The sequence below is a fragment of the Grammomys surdaster genome, unplaced genomic scaffold, assembly GCF_004785775.1.
Source record: "Grammomys surdaster isolate TR1022 unplaced genomic scaffold, NIH_TR_1.0 125985, whole genome shotgun sequence".
Lineage (NCBI taxonomy): Eukaryota > Metazoa > Chordata > Mammalia > Rodentia > Muridae > Grammomys > Grammomys surdaster.
The window spans coordinates 2,424,889-2,449,406 of record NW_021620801.1 but is presented as its reverse complement, the minus strand read 5'-3'; the positions used below and the strand labels follow the sequence as shown (position 1 = coordinate 2,449,406).

At 43.9% G+C, this 24,518-nt stretch overlaps 1 protein-coding gene across 1 annotated transcript in view; it reads left to right on the top strand.

Annotated features, from left to right (window-relative positions):
• Positions 1 to 24,518, top strand: part of Lcp1 (lymphocyte cytosolic protein 1) — a 93,679-nt gene that overhangs the window by 42,038 nt on the left and 27,123 nt on the right. Inside the window, exons 4-7 of the mRNA XM_028754280.1 lie at positions 17,833 to 17,919; positions 19,059 to 19,222; positions 19,973 to 20,102; positions 22,248 to 22,380. Of these exons, the coding sequence (XP_028610113.1) occupies positions 17,856 to 17,919; positions 19,059 to 19,222; positions 19,973 to 20,102; positions 22,248 to 22,380 (491 nt within the window). The 5' untranslated portion in view covers positions 17,833 to 17,855. The remainder of the gene's footprint in view (positions 1 to 17,832; positions 17,920 to 19,058; positions 19,223 to 19,972; positions 20,103 to 22,247; positions 22,381 to 24,518) is intronic.

The window sequence follows — 24,518 nt, the reverse complement described above, 5'->3', positions numbered from 1 at the left end:
TGTGTGTGTGTGTGTGTGTGTGTGTGTGTGTGTGTGTGTGTGTGTGTATCAGAGAGAAGAGAGAGAGCAGAGACAGAGAGAGTGTATGTACAGGTGTTCAAGACAGAGAAAGGAAAAAAATTGCAAGACACCCAAAAGGATTTTGATTTTCATAAATAGATCTCTTGGCAGATTTCATGTAACGGTGGGATGATTCATTAACAGTTTTGCTAAGAATTTTTGTGCCTTCATGAATTTGCCTCAGCCCACTTCCTCAGCCTTATTTCATGCCACTTCCTTCTTATTGAGTCTCTCCCCTCCCTCTCCCTGCCTTGCCTACCCACGTTCTGGGCCCACTAGACCACAAGCCACCAGAAAGTTCCATGGTGTTTCACTCTTTTTTCGCTCTGTTTCTTCAGTATCTTCCCCGTGAATCTTCAGACTTTTCCAGGGCTGCTTAGAAAGACAGGTCCTCCACTAGCGTCCTTGTCTGTGCTTCCTCCACTGTCTGAAGTTCGCCTTAAGGCTTTGCCTTCAGGTCAGCATTGCACTGATTGTTATCTTATTTTTTTTTTTTCTGTCCGGCCGCACTCACAGAGCGGAGTTCCCTGTCTCTCCGGGCGCACAGAGCTGCTGAAGATATTGACTGAAATGAACATTTGTCACATTTTTTTATGCATTTCGTTACATAACTCTGATTCCACTTCCTACTTTCGTGCTCCTTGAGTCCTTGTGGGGACTGCTCTGAGGGAGCTCGTGGCAGTAATTGTCCTCAACTGTTGCCCTGCTTCTTTTCCAAGGGCCCAGTCTTCGTTTTAGCCTCACGGCACCAAATGGACAACGGCTTCAAGAAACGTGAGACATGATGTGATGACATTAGACTTCAGGAATAAATGGCACCCGTCCATCATTGTATTTTAAAGGCAGTTACAAGCGTACTACCTAGCTATCCGTACACAAGCTATATCCCCAAGATAGGCCTTTGTTTATGAAATGTACACAAGGACACATTACTCAATCACTCTCTATTGTTCTTAGAAAATTCTGAAGTTACCTTTTCTTTTTTTTTTTTTTTTTTTTACCTGAGGAGTGCAGGCCCCTCTGTACATACAGGGGATACAGCAATCAAATCTCAAAATAAAGCTAAATCAGAAAATTAAGTTTAGCTCGTTTGAGAAGGGCTAAAAAGTTCAGATTATAAAGTCATTGGACTTTATGACTAACGGCAGATGTTACAGCAGAATGACACTGTTTAGATTAATGTAAATTTCTCCCCAGGATTTTTTTTTTGGGTGGGTGGGGTTTGGTTGTTTCCCACTTCACAGATACCCAGTGAAATAAGATAGCTCAGTTCAAGTACTGAACAACACAAAAATAAAAATCGAAGTCAGAGCCCATCAAACTAAAACTGATCTGTCAGCCGACTCTGAGTTCCGAGTGTTCCTGTTTTGCTAGATGACAATGCACTTCTGACATCAAAACACTGATGGCTTTCCGAAGTGCTGATACACTGCATCCTGCCCAGGTATCAGTCACCTAGGGGAATCTTGCTCCAGCTGTTGAAGCCCTAGGTGCTCCCAGACGGCATCTCCTGTTGTTTTCCTCAGCTTCCTTCTGACTCAGCTTCCTGTCTTCACCACTCGCTCTTCCTGTTGTTTCTGTTTGTCAATTTCCATCATTGCGTCCGTCTTCCCATCAGTTGCACAACTGCCATCTTGTAAGATATTGCAAGCCCAGGAGGGGGAGGGGCAGTGAGGAGGAATTTCAGTTATCACCCTAATAGTAACAGCTAATGCACCCTCACTTAGAATTGAGCATTTCTCTGAGGGTTTTAACTGTAAGAAAGTACCCAGTTGTCACTGCAATCCCACAAGGTCTGGCATCACCTTCGTATTTGACAGCAGGTTTGTTCTCTTGTGTGTTTTGTCATTTTCTATGACCGAATGAGTGCTGTATCAGTGATTGGAGTCCAGAGAAGGCTCTAGAACGAACAACGAACTATAGTGCGTGTATGCCTAAGGTCTGAAGTTGAGCTTAGATGCTTGAAACTTCCTCTGAAGAAGTGTGCCCATGGTATGATGGCTTTTACTGGAGACTCTTCTGTTGTCACCACACGAGCTCTGTCCTGTGCATGTGACTATAATTGGTGTATACAATGTACAGACCATACAACATGATATTTCCCTTTAAAATCTTGGAACAATCTTAGGCCTTAAGAATAACTTCAGTCAACCGGGCGGTGGGGGCGCATGCCTTTAATCCCAGCACTTGGGAGGCAGAGGCAGGTGGATTTCTGAGTTCGAGGCCAGCCTGGTCTACAGAGTTCCAGGACAGCCCCGGGCTACACAGAGAAACCCTGTCTCGAAAAAACAAACAAATAAAAAAAAAAACAAAAACAAAAAACAAAAAAAAGAAAGAAAGAAAGAGAGAAAGAAAGAAAGAGAGAAAGAAAGAAAAGAATAACTTCAGAATAACTTCAGTCAAGTGGTCTTCACATTTTTAGTGTGCTGTGACTGACAGTTATGAATAAATTAATTGGAAGTGACCCACGAAGTGAGTGAAAACACATTTTCCTCAGCTTCAGAGCCCGGTCTATGTCAGTCCTATTTACAAGATGTACAAAGGCCATTTCTCAAATACAGCCAGCCCCACTTCCCCCGGAAGGAAAAGCTAAGATGTTAAATTGAGGAACCAGCAAAGCCTCGGCTCTGTGGTTGAGGCATTGATTCTTATTTTAGTTTAGTACAAGCTACCTGGACCCCTACCCTTCACTCTACACACACACACAGATACGTTAGCAACTCAACTTGTGTAGACATCAGAGGTTGCATCCTCCACAGTGGAAAACTGGGGCATCAACTCTGGTACCAGGCTAGTTATGTGCATGAATTGTGGTCTCCCAGATAATTTGTTCTCATTTTTATTCTGCTTGCACTTTCCAGAGGGAAGTTGCCTGATGGGATAGTTACCTGGTGTTTAATAACCTGCACTCTGGTTCCTTATTCTTATAAATTCATTAAAATTTATCCAATGAATCAACAAGGTAGAGAACTACCTAAACTTATTTGTGCGATATCTGCTTATTGCCCTACGTGCCGTTGCTCAGGCAGAATTTTGATTAACATAAGTCATTGTCTTCTCTATTGCCAGTGAACATTCTACAGTGTGGGTCCTTTTAGCTCCTTGACTGCATGAGCTCACAGAAGCTGAACTGCCTGACTGAAGTATCTGAAACCCAGACACTCTGAAAGTCAAAACTTTTGAGTGCTGGTATACTTCTCAGGAATTTTCAGATTCTAGAATATTTCAGATTTTTTTGATAGATGTCATGCAAATATCCCTATATCTGTAAAACTCCTAGGTCTGAAGCACTCCTGGTCCCAAGTGTTTTGGATAAGGAGTGTGTAACCTGAATTTCTGTTACTTCTATCATGGCCATGACTAAATAACTGACAAGAGCCACTTAAGGGTGGAGTGGTCTGTTTTGACTCACCATTTAGAGGTTACCGTTTATCTGGGCAGGGAAAAATTGGCCACTGAAACTGCTGTAATAGTGGTTCTGGAACACGAAGATTGATTTGTTCACATCTAGATCCAGGTAGGTTGATTCAGAGCCAAAAGCAGATATCACCTTCAGCTAGCCAGGTCAGAGATCCAAAGTTGGCACATTATCTGGAGACCAACTGCTCACGCTCAAACATTTCAGACTCAAATCCTAACAGTCAGTCACCTTCACCCAAGGAAGGACAAGGGCGATGGAAATTCCTTATAGAGAACTTGAGGTCACAGGTACCAAGACAAAGTACCTGGGGAAAAGGACAAGGGTGCAGGTTTCCAGTCATGAAGAGCAGTGATGAACAGCCCTCTTCATCTTAAAACTGTGAATAGAACTGTCCTTGGCATTTCCAGTGGTTTGTTAATTTCTCTTAAGTTTCCTCTTTCAAAAGATGAAGGGTACCATGGAAACTTTTCGGGTGTCCCCCTGCCTGACTGCTCTTCATGTGGAGATTTTTATTAAGATAACACCAGTGCTGTTTCTGTCCTCTGACCACTGAGAGTGACAATTGAGACATTTCAGCTCTCTGTTGATCAGGTGGTTTTGCCTGTGCTTTCAGGGCCTTGATTCTCTCTCCAATTTTGTACAAATATCTGTTTTTTGAAGCTTGTAAATATTTTACAGTTGTTTTGTTTCTGTTTTTGGTTTTTTTTTTGAGACCTGCCTGCCTCTGCCTCCTGAGCGCCGGGATTAAAGGTGTGCACCATCACCACCCACTTACTTTTTTAAAGTATTTATTTCCATACTTATTCTGTGTATATGTGCACATACCATCACACATGGAGACAGAGGACAACCTGGGGAAGTTGTTGGCAGCAAGAGTCTTTATCCACCGAGCCATCTCACTGGTTTATAAACCAATATAAAATAAACCTTATTTTACAAGTTTTATAACCAGGGCTTATAGCTCTTCTTCATGGAAGAGACAGATACAGTGTATAGAAAATTACCAGATGGACCCAGACTTGGATTCATCTTCTGGCTTTGACCATATCAGACACTGAGCAATCTCTTGAACAGCTTAGGTCAGTTTGTTTTATTTTAACTTTTTAATGATTATAAACATCATATCATGCACCCCAAACTTGCTCGTCTCCCTGTCCCTTCATATCTACCCTCCACTCTTGCAACTGCCCCCAAAGAAAATACAAAAATTAAATAGAAAAAAAAACTCCCAACAGAACAAAAACCAAACGTCTCACCACGGAAGCTGTAGCGTGTCACAGTGTGTCCCACAGCACACACATTTGTCTATACTTCTTTATTTGCAAATGCTCATTGCAATGAGTCAGTGGTCTGATTCAAGGCCTCTGGCTTCTGCTACACGATCAATACTGGATCCTCACTAGGTCTCCTCTCAGATATCTTGTTGTTGCCCTGTGTCACAGAGACCCTGCAGCTCTGGATCTGCAGGACCGGCCCCTTCAGTTGCTCCAGCAGTTCCTAGATGGGGTAGATGTTGGGGTGGGCCAAGACAAAGCCCTGGATCTGGGCCTGAGTTGGTCAGCCTGCCAACTGTCCTGTACCAGGCCAGTTCTCCAGCACTGCCCTGGCTAGCTCACCCAAGTGCTGCAGATGGCAAGGAGCAGGACCAGGTCTATTTAGTGCCAAAGCCAGTGAGGGGCAGGGGCAGCTCTTTGAAGCCTTGGGACATTAGCAGGGTCCAAGGTGGCAGCCCAAACCAGGGATGTCCGCATGGCCTTTGGTGGTAACACAGGCCATGGACATGGCCCTCAGTGGCAGCCCAGGCTCTCCACATAAGGCTGTTCCTCACCACGCCCACATCTGCAGTTCCACAGCACTCAAACCATTTTGCTTCTCTTCCTCTCCCGTCTCTCCACCACACACTTTCATGTCATAGCGGCATGCAAGCCATGTGGTGGTAGGTGGAAGCCTGTTTCTTTCCCGTGAATGGAAGCAACTACTGCCTATTTTCTGATTTGCCCGTGTTCACTACCATTGTTCCATGTTGCATCCATGGGAGCTCGATCAGAAGGTAAGAGCACTTGCTGCTCTTGCAAAGGACCTGGATTCAGTTCTCAACATCTACAGGGCAGCTCAAAACCCTTATCCAATTCCTGGAAGTCTGATGACTTCTTCTGGCTTCCTCAGGTACCAGGCATGCACACGGTTCGTAAACATGCATGTAGGCACACATACTCACACACATTAAGTAAAAATAAATAAGTAAATCTTACACAAATGACATTGTAGTCAGGCATGGTGGCATATGCCCATCATCCCAGTGCTCAGAACCTACCTAAGGTTGGAAAATCAAGAATAAGGGTCTACCCTGGTCTACATATTGAAACTCTACATCCTTTACCATGACCTAGGTGTCACCTGAGGATAAATCTTAAGTGTCCTTGTCTAGGATTGAGTATTGAATGATTGTTCCTTGTGCCATATTTTCTATCAGTAAGAGATCCCAGCTCTATGTTGGGTGCATCTACTGGTTTAACAAACGTTTTGAGAAAGTAAGCAAATAGATGCTTGAGGGTTTGTAACATACAGTCTACAATTATGCAAGTATCAGGTTACATTGTGTAGCCGCTGAAATTTCCCTCTTGTGACACTGAAAACTTTGACAAAAGAAACACCCCTGCATAAATTGGTATTGGTAAATATTTGGCTAACTGCCTGTGACTCCACCCCCCCTGTGTGTGTGTGTGTGTGTGTGTGTGTGTGTGTGTGTGTGTGTGTGTATGTAATTGACCTTGTTATCAGAGATTTAAAATAACAGCTCCACTGAGCCCACTGAGAATATCACATTCTAACTGGGAGCCTGTGTTGCCATTGTTCGTGTACAAATGTAGTTACTGGTTTTCAACTCAAACTAGAATACAGAAAATGCCTAGAGATTTAGGGAGTGAACAATCAGGGTAAAGTGCAGTGCAGGACAAGAGAACCTGTCCTGAACGTTTGGAGTAGCCAAGGGGAGGAGGGGAAAGGAGGGGAGCAGCAGAGGCCGTTATCTCAGATGCCCAAAGCTCTCTCACTTCTCATGGCTCACGGTGGATGTGGTTGGGTTTTTCTTAACATTACTGTGTGTTTTCCAAGTCTGGCCGCACTTCCTCAACTGGTAGAAGGTACTTTCCACGGTTAGCACTTCAGGCAAGGCAGAGCTCAGAGACTCTTAAAATAAAGTTAATTAATATCAATGCTGATAGCTTCTAGTATCACCTGCCAGGTCTGCACCGTCTGTGGGGCTCCTAAGACTTCAAGCAGGGAACTGGCATACAGGAGCCAAAACAAGGCACGCCAAGGTCTTTTAGAGAGATAGGCCATGGCGTAAAACCTAGATTTTCACTCACACAATGCACAGAGTGTATACACAATCGAGTGTGGCTTCAGGGTAGTGACTATAATATTTCTTCCATGTAGACTAGAAATTTGCTATGTTCCCTAAGATAAGTTTCTAAAAGTTCTTACCTTGCATCTTTTACCGTCTACCCTTTCCTCTCCCTGTCTCTCACCCCATTTCCTTTATGGATATCTCACTATTTGGAGATTTTTTTTCCTCCCAAATCTTCAGGTTCTTGAATTTTAATGGATGTGCTACCTGACGACTTGATCAGACCTCACTAAGACTCTGGACATTCCACTTCTCTGTTGAAGCTAGTCTCTGGTTCACTTCTGTACTCTGGGGGGCCCCATTTTCCCAACTCTGGTATCTCTGGTTCCCACTTCTCAAAGCAGAGTTTTCTGAGAGGCAGTGTTTTAAAGAGGAAGCAAGCACAGACAAGCCAAGGAAACTGTTTCTATGTGGAAGCATTTGTTTACGTTGTTTTATTACCTGTACTATGTGCGTGTGCATGTGTGCGTGCAGTGTGAGTGCGTGCATGTGCGTGCATGTGCGTGTGTGTGTGTGTCCATGGTATAGCCTGAATCACTGATATTTCCCTTTTAGAAACAAGAGAACCTCAGTTTCGCATACTTCCTTTCTGTGGGGTTCAGCATCCAACATCCCTACTTCAGCCACACCAAACCAGCATCAGCCATCTCTGTAGGCTTTTGTTTGCCTTTTGTTTTCAGAGCTGGTTCCATCTTGGTTATATGGAAAACTCCACAGTGAGTCCCTAAGACTTAGCTTGATATTGCCTTCTCTGGAAAGCCTTCTCTTTCGTTCTTTACCCCATCTCTCTTCCTCATCCCTGGCCCTCCTGCCTCCTCCCTCCTTCTCATTCCCATCTCCCCATCCTTTCTTCTCCCACCCCTTTCTCTGACCTTTTCCCTCTTCCCTGGCAGAGGCCAGGGCTCCCTTCTCTGTGCTCACAGCACCATGATGACATATTTAAATGACTCAGGGTAGTGTAGATTTTCCTTCAGTTGGCTGTGTGTCTCTGAAAGCATCTTTCAGATGTGTTTTCAGTGCCCAAGATAAGACTTCACAAAACAATAGTGGATAACTAAAGTATGCTGGACTCCTGAATACAGGACCCCTTTTATCCATGACAGCCATGGGGACACAGGCAGGAAAGCCCAAGCCTGGTGGTGGCCTTGCTTGTCTTAACATTTCCTTTAAAATGCTGAGGAACTTGAGAGAAGAGATATCTAGAATCTCCCCAGATTGCTAGTCCTGAGTTTGTAGGCTCAACAAGAAACTAGGGTTTTGACCTTTTGGAGTTTCCTTTTGGGTCACCCTGATGAAGGGCAGAGAACAGATACAGGAATGTGGTAACCAGGACACTTGGAAAGTGAGGAGCCTGCCCCAGTTCACAGCTACATGACCTTAAGCTAGTCATTTAACCTCATCCTCCTCAGTAATGCTCAGGACTGTGGTGAGACCCGAGCATCATGATGTAGAGAAAGCATTCAGCAGATATTAACTGCTACTGTTATGATCCACGTCTTTCCACTGTCTTTTAGCTACTGTTTTCTCGACTCTAGATGACTAGGTCTATCTAGAGTCTTTGGGTTAAAGATCCCACATAAAAGAGGGGGAAGGCTGACTGACCTTCGAGAAATCTCTGGCTCATCTCTTGAGTCTAAGTCTCTTAGTTTATTTTGTGCTGTTGTGACCAAATGCCTGAGGCTGGGTAGTGTATAAGTCAGAGAGACTCATTTCTTTCCATTTTAGAGGCTGAACTGTCATCCAAGGGTGAGGGGCTACATTTAATTCCTCTACTTCATCCCGAGTTAGCAGTCAGAAGGCAAGAAACACAGGCAAAGAAGGGTGAGAGTGGGTAAGCTCCATTCTACCGGAAGAAAATCCCTGCCATGTTGACATTAAATGGCTGATGGGGACTCTGCACTAAACACTGTCATTTGCCCTCCCTTTAACACCAATACATTCTGAATTTGGTTCCTAACAGGACTTTGAAGGATACGTTTGAACTGCAATGCTGTGTATCTTCCTCTAGGGGGCCATCTGTACCTCTTATCAGGGGAACAAATTCTTTTGGGGGGTGGAAGGAATCCTCCTGGATTCTGTATTGAGTGGTGTCTGTTTTCCTTACCAAAGGAGCCACATCTTACTTTGGTATTCTCAGCATCTAACACAGGCCCCGGAGTGCAGCAGATATTTGGCAATGTCAGTTGAAAGGATAACTGTACACAATCATGAGCTTGCTTAGGGTACAGGTTTAGAATTGCCAGAGAATGGGTTTCAGAACCTAGTTAATGATACGCAAATCCCATTCAGGTAGACACTCCACCACTGCAATTCTATGATTCTATGCTGTTTCTTAAATCTACATAAAAGATTAGTTTTGGCTGCTTCTAGAGTTATGGGAACATTGCAGAGGTATTTGGAGGACCCCCCCTTACCCTTAGGTGCCATGACTCTAAATAGAAAAGCTTTCTTATAGTTTGTTACTGATGGTTTTGAAACACTTTCCTCCAAATTGATTTTTAGTTGACGTATGAAGTAGTATGTGTTTCTCACGTGCAACATAGGTTTTGAAATGTATTTGCACTGTGTTAAATGAGTGAGTTACCTCATGGTTATGTTTTTATGTAGTCAACCCTCTTAGTCCACTTCCTTAGCGTTTTCAAGAGTATGGCAGACTGTCATCAACTGTAGTCACCATGGTACACAGTAGCTTTCCTGAACTCATTCCTCTATGCAACTGTGACAGTGCATGACCCCCACTAGCTACTCCAGCTTCTGGTAGCCACTGTTTTACTCTCAGCTTCCATAAGAATGACTGTGTGTGTGTGTGTGTATAACATATTAGTGAATGAGTTAGTTTTTGAGTTTCTCTGGCTGTCTTCAGGTTCATCTATGTTCTTGCACTGACAGAAAATTTTTCTTCCTATTTTTTAAGAGTATAATTCCATTGTGCTTTTACCATGTGTCACATGTATGTGATGCTTTATCCAGTCCTCAGTTAATAGACATTTAAGTTGTTTCCATTTCTTGGTCATTTTTTCTTTGAGGAAGTACCTTACTATGCAGCCCAGGATGGCCTTCAACTTACTACTCTCCTGCCTCGGTTTCCCAGATGCTGACATTACAGTGTCTGTCACCATACTTGGCATTTCTTGGTCATCAAGAACAGTGCTGCCATTGAGGTGTCCTGCATGGGGTGCAGATTTCTTAATGTAAAGGTTTCTTGTCCTTTTAGTAAATACCCAATAATGGAGTACCTGGACTAAATGGCAGTTCTGTTTTTAACCTCTTCAGGAATCTCCGGGCTCTTTATAAGGGGTATCCTGCAACCCTGATAGTCTTGTGTTCACTGGTTAAGGAGGTTGGCACAAACGCAGAAGATAGCAGGACAAATTTAAAAGTTGGAAAATAAACTCCTAAACCAACATCTAAAAGGTATAAACGATCTCCAAGGTGGGAGATTTATGAATTGACCAACTGCTATAGATCTTTCTGAGATTAGCCCAAGAAAGGAGGAGCTGTAATTGTATCAGAAAAGATTTAGGTTACAAGGCAGGGTTATGAGACACCGGAGAGGTTATAGAGTTTCCTTATTTGGGTCTTTTTAAAGAAAATGCTAGATGGCTCTCTTTCTGGGACAGTCTGTTCACTGGCTTGCCCAGAAGCTAGGAATAAACTGGATCCGCTTGTCTTTAGCCGTGTGTGATGACATCCCAGAAAATAGGTCCCACGGGCCACTCTGACAGCTCTCCTGCTCTCAGCTGCTCCACTGGGCGGCTGAGCAGGGACATCTGCCCGGGGTCCATGAGGAGATACATCTTCTGGAACAGCTCTGTATGTGACGAGAGGTAAGAACAGGGACAGTGGCTGGCCCCTGGGAGCCAGGCCCCCTCCCCCACTTGCTCACTTTTTAAGAGATACCTCTGAGGTACAGCCACTACTCTCGTGGGCACTGATACGAACCGTGTTATTCTCTGCAAGCTCGGCTCTAATCTACAGATTCACTGCTCAGCTACTGAGTGCAATCCTGAGACTTTTAACATGGAAGGGACTCCCTCTCTCAATTTATGGATGAAGAAACTGAGGCCCAGAGAATAAGCTGGAGGCTGATGTTCCACAGCCAGGAGGGAGGTAGAGTCTCCTCACCAGAGCCTAGACACAACCTTCCCTCACTCCCCCTGCCCTTTACTCCAGATGAGACTCATTGGGAAAACTTACTCATTTAGTGAATTGTGTGGGCCGATCTTGGTATTTGGTCTTTTTATTTATTTTATGTCTGTATTTCTGTACTTTGAGGCAGGGTAGTCCTGACTGGCCCAGAACTCTCGCCATGTAGCAAAGGCTAATCTCAAACTCAAGGAGATCGTTTTGCCTCCGTATCCTATGTGATAGGGTTGTAGGTCCGTGTCACGATTCCTGCCATGCTGTTTTGAGTTTAGATAGGCCTCCTCTCTGGTACCCCCTCCTTTTTATTTATTCTCAAAGGCTTGTGTTTAACCTTCTCACTCATCTGAAGTGAGCTCCAGGAAATCCTACTGCATTATACGAATCGTCATCTACGAGCTGAGTTTAAATGTTGGCTTCATGAAGCCCGAGCCCTTGGTTCTTGGTCTTCTTCCTGTGTCTCCCAGCAACTAGTGCAGAGCTTTGTACAGAAACATCTAGGTGGGTTTTCATTCATGGATGAGTGAATGATGTTTGATATTCAGATGATAACAGTAGATCAATTGATATCAGTTCTTTGAACAAATGTGTTTTTGGCGTGGCTCTTAAACACCCTGTGCTGGAGCAGGATGAAAAGTAGCTGTGGATTCATTCCCAAGAGGCCAGAACCAGGGATAGCACTGTCGCCTAAGGAAGGAGAGGGGTGCCAATGTACTACAGGACCCTCAAACTCTAGCCTGGTGTATCACCCTTGCTTACAAAGCTTGGATTGGCTCTCTTGGTAGAGAGCAGAGGTATTGGGAATGTTCAAGGAAGGAGAGGAGGGGCAATGCGGTCTCTTGCGTTGGAGATAGGTCTGGGATCTGTCCCTGTAGCTTCAGAAGCCCCTCAATCGAATGGCCAACCCTAGAGGTTTTCAGAGCACCACCATGGTGAGCAGGTTAGAGGGCTGTGACCTGCTGGCTTTCCTAGTAGTGTTTTCATAGCTCCAGATTTGCAGGGTCAGGCCTCCTTTGTCTTCTCCCCTGAGGCCTTTAGGTCAGAGGCTGGGGAGAAAGGATTCTGTGCCTTAGAACAGCCTGTGGGAAACTGGTGCATTTGCAGAAAGAAAAACTGAAAAAAAAAAAAAGTCAAATTTGAGGTTTAACTTGACAGAAGGATTTGTAAGAGTCTCTCCAAGTGCCCATTTATATCTGATGCCATCTGTAATTGAATTCAGTTTTTAAAAAGGTATGTGTGTATATTTGCTTGCTTGTATGTCTGTGCACCAATTGTGTACCTGGTGCCCATGGAGGTCAAAAGAGGGAGTTGGATCTCCTGGAACTGGAGTCACTGGAGTGACAGACAAATGGGAACTGTTATGTGGGTGTTGGAAATCTAAACCCAGGTTCTCTGCAAGAGCAGCCAGTGCTCTTAACCACTGAGGCATTTCTACAGTCCCTATAACTGAATTGTTAAAAAGAAAACAACGTCATTTAAAAATGGTATTTTTAGAGTCATCCAATGATATTGAGCAAGTTGCTGTGTGTTCTTCGTTAGCTCTCCTAAGCAGAAAGGGCAGGGCCAAGCAAGAGCAGAGTTCCCCCTTCTAAACTGTATGAATGTTTTCTTTTGCTACAGAATCTTGTCACATCTTTGCTTCATTTCTTACTCATCTTAAACTACAATCAGCCCTGGAGCTCTCTTGTTACTCAGACAGTGTGTTTCTGATTATTCACTGCTCGTGGAGGTCTCTGGAAGCTTTGTCATTTCCCTGGTGGATGTTGAGATCCCCTGAGGTTGCTCAGATGTAACTGGGACCAAGAGTCAGAAGTTTCCAGTTTTCTTTTACCTACAGAGTCAGATTGCAGAGAAAGTGGGGCACAGGCAAAAGCGTGCCTTGATCATGTGACACTGGGTGGCAGATGCCTGAGACTCTGGCAGGTGGATAACTGGTCGCCACTGTCTCTAATCTTAACACTGATGCACCCAGAGTAGCCTGTAAGTGTCACCGTACCAGGGCAGGCCACTGTCCCCCTCTTCTGCTGTTTTCATATCAGTTCTGAAACCCGAGAAATTCCCACTCCTAAGTATACACTCACTTAGAGGAGCTGTGTTCTTTTGCAAATCCCTCAGCACTGTGTTCTGTGGTAAACACCTATTAAGTGGTTTCTACATTTGGTCCTTAAGCAATTTGAGTCAAAATACTTTGGTAATAACTCATCCTCAGAATCACTGGCCATGACCCAGCTGGGGAACACCATATATCTGGGAGCAGAGACAAAAACCTTGTCATCTTTCAAGAAGGAACAGACTTTGTGGCTTTTGCTGCTGGGGGTTTACATGAGCTAAGGGATAGTCATAAAATTAAAACAAACAAACAAAACAGAGAAAAACTAGTGATCTCTTTAGCCAACTGTCTTGGGATTCTATGGTGATTAATCTAAAAAGCCAAAGTCCCCACAGGAAAGCAGAAGTGACCCAGATACATGATTTGAGATTCATCCCCTTAGATCTATGATTTGGGTAGTGATCCATAAAGGAAGTTCCTGAGCTTATTGCTGATTGAAATGCTTCCTGGGAGAGCATTGTTAGACGGTGTGGTCATTAGAAAGGGACACGTGGGCTGGTGAGATGACTCAGCGGGGAAAGGTGATTGGGGCTCAGCCTGACGACTGGAGTTCGATCCCTGGGTTCCACGTGGTAAAAGAAGAGAAACTTACTCCTTCAAGTTTTCTCCTTACCTCTTCTTGTTCGATGTGGCACACCCACAGCCATACACTCCCCCCACTGAATAAAAAACAGTTAAATATTTTACCAAAAGATAGGAGATGGGCAGGGTCTGGGGATATAAATACTTTGGACCATACTCACCACAGAGTCTGTAAAGCTCAATTGAAAGTACTCATCCATGCCCTGGAAGACACATGCATTCTTTCTTTTGTGGCTCCAGATACCAAAGTATAACCCTTTACTGCTGCCTAAATGGTGCTAGTATTGTAAAGTATTGACACCTTTCCCGGAGGACCTGGATAATAGGTGACAAGATAGCCCACTCCTTCTAATGTGCATGAATAAAAATGGGCACAGTCCCCTCAGGCAAACACATAAGCTATGTAAGATATCTAAAATTAGATGCTACTGCAGCGATGTCCTTCTTAAACATGGCTGGTGTGCATGTTCTAACATTAATCATGTCTTGCCTCACTCTGGGGAACCGCTGTCCTTTGCACACCGCACTCAGTCCAATTAGCTGAAGGGTCTCCTCTCCATCAAAGTCACCGAGATTTTTAGAGGTAGCTTCACCCTCTCTCTTCCTCTCTGCATTGGGAACACCAACTGGGAGGGGAGTGGCCTTGGAGCATCTGTGCACAGACAAAGCATTTCACGTGGTTACATGACAATTTCCCCTGTGTATAAATCAGAAAACTGTAATAAACTTCGTCTGATGCTCCAGTATCTAAAAGTGGCGTTGTATTTCTAGGTCCTGCTCAGCATGAAGGTAAAAGAAACACAGTGTTCTGAGCAAGTCTGGGCCCTACGACAGCCCACAGTGGTCACAGCAACCAGCCCACTTCTTACACTGCTTAAATGCTCCCTCCCTTCCTCCCTTGCCCACTGCTCTCTCTTCTTCCCTCCCTCTCCCACTTCCCCTCCTCCCTCTCTTCCTTCCCTTCCTTTTTTCTTTTTCAAAGCTGTTGAACTAGTGAAGACTTGAGGATTTTTAAACATGAAGTTGTTCCCACTATTTGCATCTTTGAGTTGATCCTCCCGCTCGTAAGCCTCTAAAGAGAATATTATTAGGTGTTAGGTTAGGTTATATTTGGTGTTTGTACATGACCAACATACTGTTTTATTTTGTTGTTGTTGTTTTTTTTTGTTTTGGTTTTTTGTTGGTTTGTTTGTTTTGTTTTGTTTATTTCAAGACAGAGTTTCTCTGTGGAGTCCTGGAACTCGTTAGTTCAGGCTGGCCTCAAATTCAGAGATTCCCCATGCCTCTGCCTCCTGAGTGCCGGGATTAAAGAGGTATGCCACCATGCTTGGAGACATGTGGTATTTATGCTAAAAACATTTCTTCTTCGATATACCACGATCTCTGAAGTTTCTTTTTTACCCAGTGTGATGGTCCTATTGCTTGTATGTCTCTGTTCTTTCAAAGTTATTTATATTTTTATTTATGCCTATGTGGGTGCTTGCATGAATTTATGTGCACCACATTTCTACAGGTGAGGCCAGAGGACATCGGGTCTCCTGGAGTTGGACTTACAGGTGTTATTGAGCCACCTGATGTGGGTGCGAGGAGCCAAATCCAGCTCCTCTGCTAAGATAGTGTACTCTTAGCTGCTGAGCCGTCTCTTCAGTTCTCTTGGTTCTGTTTTTGACACAATGCAATCTTATTCCTATTTCTACTTAAACTTCTCAGCAGTCTCTTACAGTGTCCAATAATCGGACACTCTTGTGTGCAAACACAGGGCCAGGTTTGGATTCCATGACCCAGTTTACTCTCCTCAACCTTGGTCTTTGTGCCGTGCTTTTCCGTAACTAGCTGGGTCATGCTTCACTTGGAAGAAAGACCAGGCCCTGACCTATAGTAGGCGTTTATAAAATATGTGTGGAATTTAAGAACCTATGGACACCTATATACCAAGTATAGGATGTCTAACAAGCATGGCCTGCCTCCTTAGCACCAGAGTTGTTGTGGCCTCAAGGAATTGCTGCAGTCTGTTAAGGAGACCTTGCTATGACTACGCATGTGTGGTGGTGGTTTGCCCATGTGCATTGTTGGTCTTGTTAAGGAGAGACGAACCAACTTAGCCACAGTAACTTAGTAAAGTTACGACAACTTTCCTATAACAGAGGCCTCCATTGCATAATGCGCAGAAGTGCAAACTTCCCCTTCTGCAATTCCCAGACAGGCTCACAATGTTGACATTCAATTTCCCCCACCAGCTAAGGTATTCAAGATACTCAGTGAGTGATTGCTGATCGATGAGCCAGTGCATAGAGTGAGTGGAAAGGGTGGAGTGGAGCTTGAGAAGACAGTTGGGAGGAGGAGAGTGAATTGAGTTGGAATGTTGCTGAGGTGTGAGTCTTAGCTTCTCTCAGCTTCTGTGTCCTCCTCTATAAAATGGAAATAGTCACACTAACGCATACCATCAGCCTATACTGACAGTCAAGGGAGCACAGTAAAATACGGTACTTACTACACCCCACAGACTCCCTCTTCTACACTTGATCTTAGCCAAAGGGCCGAGAAGCGATAGATACCCTCTTCTTAACGCCTGGTGAGGATTTTGCTACGAGCCTATGGTTCTTTTTAGCATTTGCTTTTAGAGAGTTGGAGTTTAATTTTCAGCCACTTCTGGCAAAACGAGACAGGTTTTAGTCATTCGTTAACTGCTGACGTTCCTCCCTGACTGCATCCTCTTGCTGCATCTGTGTTTACTTTCTTTTGGCTTGAAGATGCCTCTGTAACTTGGTTCATAGGAGTTTTGGAAATCCAGTTGTAAGAGGAGAAGGATGGAGAAGGAGAGGGAACAGAGAGAAGGTGGCAGTCAGATCACTAGTACGTGTGTCTTCAGAATTTCTGTGCTCTGTGAATGAGAGCGTGTTTGTTCGTACAACTAGCCCTCAGCACATCCTGTATCCCCCAGAGAACCCATCACACCACTATCTTGTTAGATATAGGCCAATGATAATAAAATAAAATTTTAATCAATAACAAAAAGGCCTTTTAGACGAGTTACAATACACCTATGTGGATACTTTTCAATCATGTCTCTAGTTCCCATAGATGCCTGTGGTGACAGGGAGCTAAAATCATGTTGGGTGGGAAATAGTCTAAGCTTCTCAAGCTGGCTACTTTTATTTGCTTACTCGTGTGGCCTGGGGTATTTGTTTACTTTCATTTCCATGCAAGAATTTTATTAACAAAAGATTAGGAAACAAAAGTTTGAAGCCATTGTCATTTCACGTGGCCAGAGAGTCTCACATTGGTAGACACCCAACACTCACATCGGCAGACATGTGCCACTCATTGGCAGACATGTGCCACTCATTGGCAGGTAAGAACAGATGCAGATTCCAAGAGCAAGTGTGATGCAGTTTGACCCATAGGGTTTATTGTTATAACATTTTTTTTTGGCGTGGATGTCAGTCATCACTGAAAACAAATGCAGCACCATAGAATGATGTGGAAACATAAAAAAAAAAATGGTTAAAGTATCCTTGCCATAAGTGGAAAACATTTTAAAATAGATAAGTTTATTACAATGGTCAAAATAAAATTATAGTTAGACACGTGCCATCTGCTGTCTTCCTGCTCCATTTACAACCTCCCCACTAGGAAATCCAGCCGATGGAGCCCCCATCCTTGTTTGTAGCAAGGAGCCAGGGGGCATCCATTTTCTGTTTCATTCACTTTCTGACCACGAGGGGGCAGCAGTGATGCACAGGGATAGCAGGTTGCTCAGCAAACTTTTCTGAGAAAACATTTAAAATGTGTTTCAGATTTTCATATATGAATTTTTAGAAGGTCACCTCCTTCCTTCATCCTTGACTATGTATGGTCAAACTTATACTACTGCCTTGGTCAAGCATTAATTTTAAAGATAATCATGATGCCTCGTGGTGCAGAGAGGGCAGAAATGGCAGATAGCTGTCTGTGATGACCCCACATGGGAGGCTGGGGCGTTTCAAAAGATGGTGACAAGTCATGGAGGGTGAGGACGAACATGGCTTCCTCTAATAGACAGGCTTTGTTCTGAGCTTACAGGAATTCAGATGCACAGTGCTCACTCTGATGTCCTCCTCCTCTCAGGTCTGTCACCTAAAGTAGTGAAAATGGCCAGAGGATCCGTGTCTGATGAAGAAATGATGGAGCTCAGAGAGGCTTTTGCCAAAGTCGGTAAGTGGACCTGACACCCCCTTACGGTGTTTATTTACCACTGAGTTGCTTTGTGAACTGGTTACGACAGGGGTTCTCAACCTGTGAGTCTTTCATGGGGTCACCTAAGATATCTAGAAATCATAGGTGTTTCCATTACAATTCGTAACAGTGGCAAAATTACACTTATGAAGTCTCAATGAAAATAATTTTATGGCTGAGGGGCCACTGTATCAAAGGGTCGCAGCGTTAGGACGATTGTGAACCTGGGAGAGCTGGTCTCTGAAAGGTGTGCCTGAGAAAACACTTCTTTCCTAGTTAAACCAGAGAACCTGGACTCTTACCTGCAGCCTTTTCCTGTAGGCATTCTACATCCTGCCTGCCTTCGTTTGATTTCCTTTACATTATACTCGTTATTGGTAAGCTCCTTGTGGTTTACTTTTAACTTTGTAAAGATTCCTAAGGATGGCAGAAGCTGGTGGTGTCAGTCAGGAAAGTGTTGCCGCTCAAGCACGAGGACCTGAGTTTGATCCTCAGCACCCACATAAATGCTCAGCCTGGTGGCACGCACTTGTAATCCTAGCCCTGGGCAGCAGAGACAGGCGGATCCCTGGGGCTCGCTGGCACTTGGTCTAGCCAGCTGGTGGGCTTCAGCTTCCGTGTGAGAACCTTGTGTTGGAAAACAGATGGCTGCTAAGGAACAACACCCAAAGTTGTCCTCTGACTTCTGCATGTGCATATGCTCTCACATGCAGGTACACACAACACACACACAAGCATACACACATGCATGAACATACACATACACACACACACACACACGTGTGGACACACACACACATGCAGGAAGATGCATTTGCAAAAGGGTATGCATGTATACATACACGCCTGCACGCGTTCCTAAATATCCTGTTAATATCCACCTTAATTTCAAGATCTTAATTGAAATTAGAGTCTTTTAGTGTGGGTGTTGGAAGTGATCTGACTGTCTGGATCCAAGAGCAATAGACCTCCTGGCAGGTTTTTGCCTATATCTGGGTCAGGCCAACACCCACGACAGGTCGTCTCCCTCCAGCCCCACCTACCATCTAGGATACGTTTGCCTTTCTAAAGACAGAGCCGGAGTTACCGCAAAGCTTCACTCTATCCTCGTGTTACAGATACCGATGGCAACGGGTACATCAGCTGCAATGAGCTGAATGACTTGTTCAAGGCTGCCTGCCTGCCTCTGCCTGGGTACCGAGTGAGAGAAATCACAGAAAACCTGATGGCCACAGGTGATCTGGACCAAGATGGGAAGATCAGCTTTGAAGAGTTTATCAAGGTGAGCATGGTACTGAATTCAAGATGCTGCATTTGAAACTTAAACTCGGTGTCAACAAATATCCAGAGGGAGATGATCCCATCTCTTACTGCTTCATTGTTACAGTTCTTACCTTTGTGCTTCTCTTACTACAGCTTGGGTTTCTAAAAATGCCTAATCTAGCTGGGCATGTGTCAAGGTTAGAGTTTTGTTGCTGTAAAAAGACACCATGACCACAGCAACTCTTATAAAGGAAAGCATTTCATTGTGGCTGGCTTACAGTTTCAGAGGGTTAGTTCATTATCATCTTGGTGGGAAGCATGGCAGCGTGAGGGCTGACATGGTGCTGGAGAAGGAGCTGAGAGTTCTACATCCTGATCTAAAGGCAGCAAAAGGAGACTGTGTCCCACACTAGGCATAGCTTGAGCATAGGAGATCCCAAAGCCCACCCCCACAGTGACACACTTTCTCCAACAAGGCCACACCTATGCCAAGGTCACACATCCTAATAGTGCCACTCCCTATGGGTCAAGCATTCAAACACATGAATCTATGGGCACCATACATATCCAAACCACTACAGTGTGTTAGTGCAACCTCATAATCCCTGCATCTGGGAACCTAAGGCAAGAGGATTTTTTTTTTTTTTTAGTTTAATGCCAGCCTGGGTTACACAGTAAGTGCTAGGCCATCCTAAACTGTGTAACAAGACTTGGTCAAAAGAAAAAAAAATTAAAACCAAATGAACCAAACATATTATGTTTTTAACAGGTCTTCCATGGCTTAAAAAGCACTGAGGTTGCCAAAACCTTCCGAAAAGCTATCAACAAGAAGGAAGGGATCTGTGCGATTGGCGGCACCTCTGAGCAGTCCAGCGTTGGTACCCAACATTCCTATTCAGGTAAGCTGTGCTGATGGGTAGGGGGGAGAGGAAGAGAGTGTGAGAGATGAGAGAGTTGTGGATTGGGGGAGAATGAGGAGGGAGGACCCAGTTGTCTGCGGTTACAGAGTCAATATTTGCTATGGAAACTAAAAGGGGTAGAAGCAAAGAAGCTAGCACACCCATGTGGATGGAGACCCATCTTCCCTCGTGGGAATGGACCAATTCCAGGCGCAGAAGCTGCCTGATCCCCGGAAAGCTTGGTGTACTCAGTGACCTCATTTGCATTTAAAATGTGCTTTAAAGTCTGCCAAATTTCCTTTAAAAACTTTATGGACAAAATTAGCCCTTTGAGTCTTCATCTTCAATATCCTGATTATTCTTAACGCCTGCTGAGTGGTCAAAAAATATTGATTGGGAAAAGAAGTTTTATATTTATTCCAAAGGCTGACACGAAGCAGCCTTAATGGAAGTTTCTAGGATCCCGAATGGGGTGGTTGTTTAACATGTCTTAAAGTTCAGATTCAGTGTCAAAGATAAGTTTGGATAAGCACTGTTTGCAGCTGATAAGACAAGGTTTAGCCTTTCCTATTAAAAATATATATGTTTATTAATTCTTCGGGAAATTTATATGAGGTATTTTAAACCTATGCACCCCTCCCCCAACTCCTCTCACAACCATCCTTTCCTCTCTCCCATCCCTTCTCACTCTCTTTTGAGATTTCTTCTTTTTTTCTTTGTCCCACTTTGTCTTGGGAATGGGTCGTGGGAATGTGTGTGGTTGCCACATCATTACAGAAAATGGACTCTCCTTCTCCTCAGGCAGTGGTGGGATTTCATGCACAGCTTCCACTTCTATGCTGGGATTTGTCTGGCTCCAGCTTGCTCAGGTCTTCGGTATGCTGTCACCATCACTGTATTCCTAGGTGCGACTGCCCAGTTGTGTCTGATAAACATTGTTTCCTTGATGTTGGCAAACAACTCTGGCTCTTAGAATCTTTCCCACCCCTCTTCTGAGAAGATCCTGAGCCTTGAGGGTAGGGGTGTGGCATGTGTGTCTCATTTATGGCTGAGCATTCCTTAGTCTCATGTTCTCTGCAAGTCGACCAGTTAGGGATCTCTGTGCTACTTGGCATCTACTGGAAGCTTCACCTATGAGGACTGAGAGGTGCTGTAATCTACAAGTGTAGCAATATGTCATAAGAATTGGTTCCATACTATGCCCATTAGCAGAGTAATGTGTTCTCTCCTAGGGCCTGTGGCCTAACCAGCCACAGGTTTTTGGCCCCTTTCACACTACCAGGTATGGGTTCTATCTCATGAAGTAGGTCTTAGACCCCATTTTTAAAAAGTGGTTGGTTACCCCCATAACATTTGTGCCATTATTGCACCCATGGGTTTAGTTTATCTGGCCAGTTGTAGCTTGCAGGGTTCTGATTGTACTCGATCTTATCTAGCCTTATATTTTTAAGTCTAGGAATTTTTCAAGCCTTGACTGTGTGAAAGTACATTATGAATCTGCAGGACAGCAATCCACTATGGAGCCTTTACCAAGCTTCGACAGTTCAGTTCCTCTGACAGTTCTCTGAACTGACAGTTCTCAGTTCCTCTGAGAGACACTTTTCAGTGACATACAATTTACAAAACATGATGCTGGGGAGAAGGCAGGGCTTCAGGTTTTGCTAAGACTTGTAAGAGCAACTCATGGCTTTGCTTGTAGGAAGGAAGAATCTATCATAGGTGATTTTACTTCATAGCTGTCTCATTCTAAATGTAAAAAAGCCCAACAATATCCCACTGATCATCCATGACAAACAGCATCTAAATCAGCGGGCAACGCAGGCAGGATCCTGGGTTTTATCCTATAAATACCAAACCACATTTATACTTACATTATACCCACAGAAATATTTATTATTTATCATCATCCTAATCTAACATGTACATCTTTTATTCTGTCCTAAATCTTTGATTGCATCTTTATAACTAGATTCTGTGCCTGCTTCTTAAAGGACCTCTGATTTTCAAAAGCAGTAAATACAAGATGATAAGATGCTTGCCTGAGTAGCCTTGCAGTGTCTCTCTTGGGAATGTGCGGTCCGTGTGGAGAATGTCTTTGTCTGGTTTTCATACTGTGTGTAAGTCACTTCAATTCTTTCTCTACAGAGGAGGAAAAGTATGCCTTCGTCAACTGGATAAACAAAGCCCTGGAGAACGACCCTGACTGCCGGCACGTCATCCCCATGAACCCGAACACCGATGATCTCTTCAATGCTGTAGGGGATGGCATAGTTCTTTGGTAAATGAAGGCTCCTTTTTGATTTCCAAAGATTCCCCCCTTTGGGGTATATCAGCAGCAGCTAAGCGTATTTGCAGTAGGCCACTTCTTTTGATGCTCACACGTGAGTGGAGTTGCCATAATGGAATCTACTTGATGGAATACAGGGGAGTAAACTAACCTCAGAAGCTAATTGTAGTGAAGTCCCTAAAACTGCTGTTGTTTCAGTGGAGAGAAGAGATGCAAAGTCAAGATGCGCTTTGTAAGCCGAGACACAGTGATGCAAGGCCACAGCAGTTAATCTAGGGAAGGAGGGAGGACGAGCCACTCTGCTCCTTCTGAGCATCACCTACCCTGATGGCAGATAGACTGGAGAAAGGAGACAGAGCTGTGGAAGTTCATTTTAAATATACATGAATGTGCACTTAGGGACACGCACATGCACAAGCACGCATGGCAACATTATGAGAATACATGTTCAAAAGTAACTGTAAAAGATAGTTGCTTAAAAAAAATGATCTCTCTGCCAGAAGCCAGGACCCTCGCCCTTACCCTTACCCCCTACCTTTCCCCACCTGCACAATGTCCTCTGAAGCTTGGCAGCTGCAAGATCCTGCTTAGCAACTGCAGATAGACTCAAAGCAGAGTACCATGTCTTCTTAAGAATAGCAGGGAGACCATAACTCAAGCAGTGTACCATATCTTCTGAAGAACTGCAGGTAGATCATAATTCAAGGCAGTGTACCATATAGACCATGACATGTTTCAAGGCACAGGCCAAGAAGATTTTGTACTTTTCCACCACCTGGACCCTCTTACCCCCTCCCCTTGTAAAACATGCTATAAAAAAGCATTTCATGTTCAAAAAAAAAAAAAAAGAAATTAAAAAAAAAAGAAATCAAAAAAAGAAAAAAAGAAAAAAAAAAAGATCTCTCACTCAAAGGAAATAGCTACTCACATTTTCCAGTTTTCTTTTTTAATTTGCTTTCTGGGGGATGGTGAGATTAGTCAGTGGGTCAAAGCACCTTAAACCAAGCCTGATGACCTGAATTCAACCCCAGGGGGAGAGAACTGACCCTTGCAAGTTGTCCTCTGACTTCCACACATGCACAGTGACACATACTACTCTCACACACACACATACATAAGTAAAATTGTTTAAAATGTTTTGGTTTTGTTCCTTCTGGACTTTTTTGCCCTGGTGTGTCAAACTGAGAGCCTCCCACGTGCTGGGCAGGGACCCATAAGCCACAGTTCCAGCCTCCCTTTGCTCCTTTACAATGAGATAGGTTCTCAGTAAGGTGGATACATTAGCCTTGGGATCCTCCTGCCTCAGCCTCTTGAGCAGCTAAGATTATGGGCCTGCACTACCAGGTCTGGCTTCCCTTTGGAGGTTTGTTTTATATGCCCCTTCTTTAAATAAAATGGAGGTTTCTGAGGGAATATTTTTAATGTCCTGTAGAGGATTAAACAAAGAATACCTTGGACAAAATCAGTTTTTCATAAACAACAATTGCTTGCTCTAGATGTCTGATCACCATACTGGATACATAAGTGAGGAAAACTCATCGAACATTGATCAGGTCACTGCAGAATGTTAGGATGAGCCATTATATGTGTAGTTAAAGGTATTGATCAGGTGTCAAATAGAAATGTAGACATTATATAAACCCAGATAGCAATAGTGTCTTGCATAGTGGGGACAAAGTATAAGGAAAATCATGGGGGATCTTCTTTAATCACCCACTGAGAATTCAAGAAAGTTTTAAGGGAGCGGTTCTCAACCTGTGGGTCATGACCTTTTGGGGGTCCCATATCATATATTTACATTATGATCCATGATCATAGCAAAATTACAGTTATGAAGTAGCAATGAAATAATTTTATGGTTGGGGTCAGCACAACTTGAGGAACCGTATTTAAGGGTCAGCAGCATTAGGAGGGTTGAGAACCACTCTTCTAAGGGAACCAGGACATTTTTACAGCTTAGGTGAATGAAGCAAAGGGGAACCTCCCTTCTTACCTCAGTGCATCATGATAGCTTCATGAACACTGTCAGTGAATCTAACCGCAGAGGCACGACTCTCATACACCGTGTATAAAGAATATGTTGCTGGCATGTTCAGTCAGAATACTCCACGAATTTAAATCCAATCCCA